The sequence below is a fragment of the Gymnodraco acuticeps genome, unplaced genomic scaffold, assembly GCF_902827175.1.
Source record: "Gymnodraco acuticeps unplaced genomic scaffold, fGymAcu1.1, whole genome shotgun sequence".
Taxonomy (NCBI): Eukaryota; Metazoa; Chordata; class Actinopteri; order Perciformes; family Bathydraconidae; genus Gymnodraco; species Gymnodraco acuticeps.
In genome coordinates, this window is record NW_022992190.1 from 172,107 (window position 1) to 180,380 (window position 8,274).

The 8,274-nt window shown below is 37.1% G+C and overlaps 1 protein-coding gene across 2 annotated transcripts; it reads left to right on the top strand.

Moving 5' to 3' along the window:
* The first annotated feature begins 233 nt into the window (after positions 1-233).
* On the top strand, positions 234-7,439 carry ssr1 (signal sequence receptor, alpha). Of its 2 annotated transcripts, XM_034205185.1 has the most exons (10): positions 234-433; positions 2,033-2,178; positions 2,608-2,704; positions 2,789-2,892; positions 3,018-3,176; positions 3,965-4,041; positions 4,150-4,228; positions 4,622-4,715; positions 5,172-5,186; positions 5,761-7,439. In XM_034205185.1, exons 1-10 carry the CDS (start codon positions 364-366, stop codon positions 5,826-5,828), a joined length of 909 nt encoding a protein of 302 aa, XP_034061076.1. In that variant the 5' UTR covers positions 234-363; the 3' UTR covers positions 5,829-7,439. The 2 variants fall into 2 exon arrangements, with proteins under 2 accessions (XP_034061076.1, XP_034061077.1); XM_034205186.1 differs by lacking the exon at positions 5,172-5,186.
* Positions 7,440-8,274: the final 835 nt, after the last annotated feature.

Consider the following 8,274-nt stretch of genomic DNA (forward strand, 5'->3'; position numbering starts at 1 on the left):
TAAGTACTAAAAATATCCTCAAATTGGAGAAGCTGGAACATGATATTTTTATCATGCAAAAGGAATGATATTTTCAAAATAGCAATACAAATATACCGAACAATCAATATATTTTACTTTAGATGATTTAAGTAGTGTACAGTTTGCTTGTATGGGAGTATTTTCACAGTGAACAGTACTTTTACTTTTGGAGTGCATCGCTGCGGGCACTATTTTAAAGAGGTAGCCCAATTCACCACAACACTAGTGGCCGGTATCTATTGCGCTTGCGTCATAGTAATTGTAACGGAAGTGGCTCGCCTCTCGTACAGCCAGGCTGTCTGACTGACACTGAATGAAAAACGCACTGATTTCGACTCCACAATGATGACATTTTTACCCAAACTGCTGCTGCTGGCGTTGATAGCGTTCCCAGCGACACTCCTCATCAAAGGTAATTCTTTAATATGGCTTCTTACAGTGGTCGAGGCAAAAAGGTTGAAAGAGCTTGTGAGCGTTACACGCTAGTTTTAGCTGCTAAGCTAACTAGCCGCTAAGGGGGAGGCCATTCTCCATTTTACATGTGCTAGCTGAAGAGAAAATATGGGTATAACAATGAAATGCTTCATTGCTCTTTGTGGAAATTGATGAAGTATTAACGTGTAGTTTCTGTTTTTGTGAAAGCGTAATTGTCACCATGTATGGTCCCTTTAAGTTTGCTACATGCATTTATATGCTACTGCTTACACTGACGTGTCCTTACTATCTGCTTGTTAGCTGGTAGCCGGGATGCTAAGTACCTTGGTTAGCTGTCACTGTGGCTTCCTTACACATTACACGTTAAAGAAATATTGTATCAAGTCTAAACTCTTGACTATATGTCTCTATTAGTGTTCGTTTTCAATACATATCTATAAATCTTGTATTCAACTGGCTTGTTTCACATGTTGTCAGGCTAGCTAGCTTAGCTTTAACAGCTAACATTTGCGGCTGTGGTTTAGTAGGCTGGTATTTTAAAGGACCCCTGACCAGAGGTATGTAACTAAATACATTCGATCAAGTTAGGTTCTTAAGTATATTTATGAATGTGATGTGTTTGTCCTATCGGTATTTTAAAATATGCCGCTGTATACCTATTATTAACTAAATCTCAGATGTAAATACTGTGAAATGTTCCCCTTCACTACAATTGTCTTGGAACGTATTCGATTTAGTGAAGTGTATTTAATAAAAACTCAAAGAGACACCTACTGGCACACCTCATCATAAAAAACCTGCAGGTCTACATTCATTGTAAATGTAAGTAGTATTTATTGCATTAACATGGAGGTGTGGCTCTAGATATCAGCTGTATATTAGCCTGAAGCAAACTGCTAAACTATAACATACATAGGATTTTATTTACAATATTTTATTAAACCAGTTGAACATCGATGAATGAAAATAAAAACATATATATTAATGGTTGCCTTTTTTAAAGTGCATTCTCTACTTATATTCATGTAATTTGTATTCATGTACTTTTTATTCATGTATTTTTTCTTTTAATGTTTCTTTTATCTTTTCTTTTTAATGACTGTTTTTAAATGCCTTTGTCTGAATGTCTTTCATTTTTGTAAAGCACATTGAATTGCCTTGTGTTGAAAGGTGCTATATAAATAAACTTGCCTATTTACAAAAAAAATGTGTGCAATTTTCTAGGTTTGGCTATATCACAAATAGACAAGATGACTATTTAATAAAACTCAATGTATTGTGCAGCTCCAGCCTTTGTCCCTGTAATTAGTAGACCTTGCCCTCGAAACAATTTCTATAAACTCCCAACCCAACATCCTTTTTCATGTGGAAACGTTTTGATCCACAGATGGAAAATTACAGTCTTGCAGATTTTTTTTTGGGACAATGGTTGAGAGGACTAAGTGTGCTTTTGGATTCCCAGATTTTTATAGTGGCCACTTGTCACAAAAGATTATTAAAAATTTTTGTTTTCCCCCCAAATCTCCCATTGTGTAATGTCTATCAAATGACATAACAAACGATATATCTTTTAAAGGGCCGATGGTGAGTGCCCAGGATCTGACGGAGGACGAAGAGGCTGAAGCTGAGACTGAAACTGTGGACGTGGATGAAGACGTTGTGGACGATGCAACGGATGAAGACGACGAGGCGGAAGTGGAAGACGATGAAAACGTGGAACTAGTGAGTTCTAATCAGGCGTCATCTTTAGTTCTAGGAAATTATTAAGAGGATCATAATTATGATGGGTGATGTCAGCTCTTTTCTGTCATTTATTACTTCAGTAAAATATTCTTAAAAGATCAACTGGTAGAGAAAGTACTTGTGGCTGTATTTTGCTCGTAAATGATTAAATCAAATATTCTTAACATATGAATCAATTGTGAAAGTAATTGTTACACATTTTCGTATTCATCTCCTGGTAGCGCTTAAGTACCATCGTAACAAATATAGCTTTTTTTTGCATTATTTAGAGAAGTCCAAAGCAAATGCTTCTTATAGGATATGAAAATAATCCGAACGAGTAAAGATTTAACCTCTGGTTTTAATATACAACACAAAGATTAAGCTCCTATTGATAATTATTGAAACTAAACCTGTGTGTCTGTGTAGACGGAAGAAAAAGAAGATGAAGAGGAGGAGGCGTTGGTTGGAGAGGTGAAAGCTTCTCCTAACGCCGACACCACCATCTTGTTCGTCAAAGGAGACGGTAACTTTTTATGACGTCTTCAAAATTAAAAGATTACATTTTTAAGTCAAGCAACAGCAGAATGAACTTGTCTTTCCTCTGCAGATTTCCCTGCCAACGACATCGTAAAGTTCCTGCTCGGCTTCAGCAACAAGGGATCAGAGAACTTCATCGTGGAGTCTCTGGATGCCTCCTTCAGATACCCTCAGGTACAAAATGAAACGAAATACTTACCGCAAGATAACACAAAGTTAAAGATACAAATGATACAGAAGAAAAGCATTGTAGCATTGAAAGGAAGAATTATTTCTAACTTCCTGTGTTTTTCTTTCAGGATTACCAGTTCTACATCCAGAACTTCACGGCACTGCAGCTCGGCATTGAAGTCCCCGGGGGTCGGCAGGCCACCTTCGAGTACTCCTTCATCCCCGCAGAGCCCATGGGGGGACGGCCGTTTGGACTCGTCATCAACCTCAACTACAAGGACGGCAACGTAAGGAGAAAAAAACATCAAATACTAGATTCTTGCCAATATTGGGCAATTATAGTTCACTGACATGTTAGTCTTTCTTCATAGTCTGCGGAGGAAGACAATTACACAACACCATGACACACTTAATATCCTGTGTCCTTTCTCACCAGTTCCTCTACTTGTGATTAGAAATGTGTGTATTTTATAAGTTAGATCCTTGATGATGTAGACCCTTAAAGTCTGAGATTTGGATCAAACTGCAGATTGTGTTCAAGCTAACCTGATGTGTACATCAGGGTTTCCGCCAGGAGTTTTTCTTGCCGTTCAAGTGTCCGGAAATAATTTATTTTACCGGACAAATTTGATGTTTGATGTTTCAATAATAATCAGGTGATCATGCAGAGCTGCGTGTCTCCGTCAGACGCAGCAGCTGATCTGATCTCTCTCTCGCGTCTGGTTATACTTCTCTCTCGTTTATGTCCATATCGATCAGATCCAGCTCTCCTGATCGGCCTATAGAGAGCACCGATCAAACTATTAAGAGTGAATATCGGCCGATAATGATCGGCGGCCAATCGATCGGAGCATCCCTAATTATTACATTTTGACCGGCAGGTTTTGAATTTACCGGGTTTTTCTAAATGTTACCAACTAAAAACCGGTAATTACCGGCTAGCGGAAACCCTGGTGTTTCTATCTTTCTTTTCTTATCTCCAACCTCTGACCTTTTTCTCTTTTTCTTTATCATCTTTATCTCTGATGTTGCTTTCTCTAAACCTCTTTATCTTTTCCTCTCCTCCTCTCTGTAGGGAAACATTTTCCAGGACGCAGTGTTCAACCAGACCGTGACCATCACAGAGAGAGAGGACGGAATAGACGGAGAGACGTGAGTTTTTACTTCATGCAGCTTTGAAGTCTCCTCTTTTACTTCCACTGTTCTTCATTGATTCTTGCATCTGTTCTGACCCTCTTGAATATGTCTTTCCTCTCCCAGGATCTTCTTGTACGTCTTCATGTCCGGCCTCGGGCTGCTGGTCGTTGTCGGCCTTCACCAGCTGATGGAGTCCAGGAAGGTAAGGATGAAAACAAAAACAAATATTGCAACATCAGTATCTGGGGCAAAATGGAAAATGACACTCAAGCAAACAAAGAAAAGGCAGACAATTATTTATAAATTGAGGGAAAATAACCCTTTTGTTCAAGTCATTTATATAAGAAAAATGATACAAATTCACCTTTTGAAACTTGGGAATATGCTTAATTGCAAACTAAATATACAAGTGATGATGTTTAGTGGGCTTTTCCACTACTTTTGACATTTTATAGGCTAAAAGAAAATCACTTGCAGCCCTCACAATATGTGAACGGTATTCAGATGAGTGACATGCTAGCATACAAATAATTGTTGTAATATTTATGACTTTACTGCAGCTTGTTTTTGACGTTTTATCAATCTGTGTGTGCAGAGGAGGCGTCCGGCTCCAAAGGTGGAGATGGGAACATCCAGCCACAACGACGTGGACCTGAGCTGGATCCCTCAGGAAACACTCAACCAGATCAGTAGGTCACACACACACACACACACACACACACACACACACACACACACACACACACACACACACGAAATTAACAATATGAAATGGCGTAAGTGCAAAAACTAAGCTGTTCACATTTGAATAATGACAACACTAAAATGTTAGTGCAAAGATAAGCTATTCACATTATGGTAACAATCATATGATGATGATAATAGTAGTGGAAAAATAAGCTTAACACATGATGACACTGACATTTAAAAATGTTGTTCAAGTGAAAAATACATGTCTTGGTGTTTATCTCTCCTTAAATACCAAGTGGTGGGTCTTGATGTTTGTTTCCTCGGTGATCAGCTGATGTGTGTCTCTGCTCTCTTCCTGCTTCAACTGTTTGACCTTTGACCTCCACTGTGCATGAGGGTCACTCACTCTTCTCTCTTTTCTCCTTTTCCTCGCTCATGTCTTCCTGCGTCTTCAGTGCAGAGTCGCAGAGGTGAGGTCTGCTGTGTGTGAGAGTGTCTGTGTGTTTGAGAGAACTCATTTCACTAACATGTAAATGCAGTGCTGATGTCTGAGTGGTATAATAACTTTTTGCAAATAAGCTTCCTCTCTTTACAAATGCTCTGATTTATGTTGTTCAACAGCAATCACGAACATTTCCTCTTCTCCCAATGAACCATCAATATTAAAAATGTATTTCAGTTGTTTTAGGATATTAAATCTCTCCAGTAATGGCTTGTAGGATTTAGAAAATGTTGGCTAGTAAGAAATACATATTGAGCTGTTTTTGATCAAAAGCCATCGGAGCAACTCTACCTTTTAAGATTCCCTATTTTGCTTTTTGGGGTTTACCCTTTCCTTAACTGAGGATTCACTTCATTCAAATAAGTAAGAGAAAGGTGACGTGATAAAATATGGTCACAGACATTTATAGTTTAATTTGAAAACCTCCAAAACAAGCTGTGAATGTAAAAATGTACCTTTTTTGTTTCACTTGACTCCTATAAATGAAATGTGTTTGTTTTATTTTTTAATCCATCACTCACATGTTTCTCCTTCCTCTCCAGACAAAGCGTCTCCAAAAATATCTCCTCGCAAAAGAAATCAGAAACGCTCAGCCGGCTCCGACGAGTGACGGCGCCCGACACCACGGGACTAACCTTCATCATCCCGTCTTAGAAGAGCAGCAGGAGGAAGAGGAGGAGAGATGAGAGCGCACTCTGCCCTCTCTACTGAGGAACTTTGACCAGTGCCAAGCACAGCGATGACTGGCTCTTTACTTAGCTTAAGAACTGTACCACACACACACACACACACTTTCATGAGGCTGTCAGAGGGAGTGAAGAGGATCCTGAACCAGGTGTGTTGGGTTTTAAGGGGAAGACATTTGTCTTACAGTTGTTGGTTTTTCTTTTGTTGTTAAAGCCTCAGTATGACTGCTGATGTCGTCATTGTGAGACCGTTTGATTGTTTTTTACCTCCTTTTCTGATATCAGGCTGGATCTTTGATTCAATTAAGCAATTAACCAACTGAGATAAAGTCATCAGTTGATTCACGTTAAAGAGAAATGCCTGAATATCTTCTAGTCTCTGAACTGTCACACTTTTCCTTGTTTATTTCTCTTTCTGTCGGTAAACTGAGTATCTTTGGCTTCAGGACTGTTGTTCAGGCAAAATATGTTATCAAGTCGTCTTGTGACAGACATCAGTAACTATTTGAGAGAACATGATTAAGTATTTTGCCTATGACTTTAGAAATGGCACCAGGATCACGGTAACACATGCCGTTTTTGTTTTTGAATTGATTTGTTCTGTTGTTTGAGTTGATTTGTTGTTTCACTGCACAGATTCTGGTGTTGGCGGTCACACATTCACATAACGACGTTTTTTTTTCTTTCAAAATGTCAGAAGGACTCAGTCACTCTTTTTGCAAGTACAACATCTCATAGAGTTCATGTTCTACCCTGGGTTTGACATGACGGCAAAACAAAAGTGAAAAATACAAGAACATCTGAATGTGTGACATTGCTGGTTTCTGCTGACATGTTCTCATTTTAAAACCTTTGAACATCACATTTAACAAAATGGGAAGTACAGCTGAAATATTAAACAATCATTTAAAACATATTTTTAATACATTTGTTTATCGATTAAGTATTTCAGCCAACAACGTGAAGAATACCCTGGTTCCCACTTCCTCAATGTGAATAAATAACTTGAAGTGAGTGGAGCGAGGTGCCCTTTAACCCGACACACTGAGGTCTATTCATGTGAACACACACACACGCTTAGGGTTATGAACATCTTAAAGAGTTAGTCTAGCCCTGGATCTGTGCCTGTTTTCTACTCCTGTCTGTTAATCAATCGGAACAATAACTTCCCACTTACTGAATTGAAATCTTTGTTTTTTATGTTATGTTTTCTTTTGAATTGTGAAATGTCTCCCCGGCTGAAGCACTGGTGTAAATACTGGCTGATGATGAGCAGAAATTACTGAGCTAATTTATTAGAGTGACAGATTGGGTTTGTGCACTGTTTTTTATTTTTGTTTTACCACTAGGGGGCAACACAGACTTTGGTTTACACTTCCTGTTGTGCGATATAAATGATCCAACACACACCGCAGGAAGTCTGGTCCAGTCTGAGAGGATGTAGGGGTTATTTTGTTCTTTTTCTAAAATAACGGGGCTGTCATTCATAGATGCTTTTAAATGTGCAGGAAATAAACTTGATGATTTGCATTATTCTCCAGGCCTCATTATTTTCTTAAATTGATAACATTTTTAATTAACTCGTAACTGATTTTAAAAGTGTTAATATTTGCTGTAAAAATATATCCATTTAAGGTGCATCAAAGCTAAAAACCCTATTAATTTACTGAAAAAATACATTTCTTCTCTCACTTTTCAAGCAAATGTAAAACATTCAAGCCTCTTAAAGTGTTTTATATTCAACTTTTCTTTGTCTAGTTTAAATTTGTTATTTAATATTGTTGGATTTTGAGTTGTAAGTCAGAATTTGAGGAGCGGATTTTGAAGTAAAAGAAGCATTGGTTATATTTAGCAAAGACCGTGTATATATGTGTGTGTATATATATATAATCTGTGTGTATATACATGTGTGTATATACAGTATATGTGTATGTATATATATGTATATGTGTATATCCAGTATATGTGTATGTATATATATGTATATACAGTATATGTGTATGTATATGTATATATATATACATACAGTATATGTGTGTGTATATACAGTATATGTATATATGTGTGTGTATATATATATGTGTATATATATATGTGTGTATATACAGTATATGTGTATGTATATATATGTGTGTATATGTATATGTGTGTGTGTATATATATATGTGTGTATATGTATGTATGTGTATATATATATATGTGTGTATATGTATGTATATATATATATGTGTGTATATGTATGTGTGTGTGTATGTATATATATATGTGTGTATATGTATATATATTTGTGTGTGTGTATATATATATACATATATGTGTATATATATATACATATATGTATATATATATACTATGTATATATATACATAT

What these genes read in the sequence shown, in the direction of transcription:
- ssr1 (XM_034205185.1), top strand. Translation starts at nt 364, where the DNA reads ATGATGACATTTTTACCCAAACTGCTGCTGCTGGCGTTGATAGCGTTC. An exon ending in AGCGACACTCCTCATCAAAG is followed by an intron (nt 434 to 2,032) that starts GTAATTCTTTAA and finishes TATCTTTTAAAG; the next exon opens with GGCCGATGGTGAGTGCCCAG. An exon ending in TCAACTACAAGGACGGCAAC is followed by an intron (nt 3,177 to 3,964) that starts GTAAGGAGAAAA and finishes TCCTCTCTGTAG; the next exon opens with GGAAACATTTTCCAGGACGC.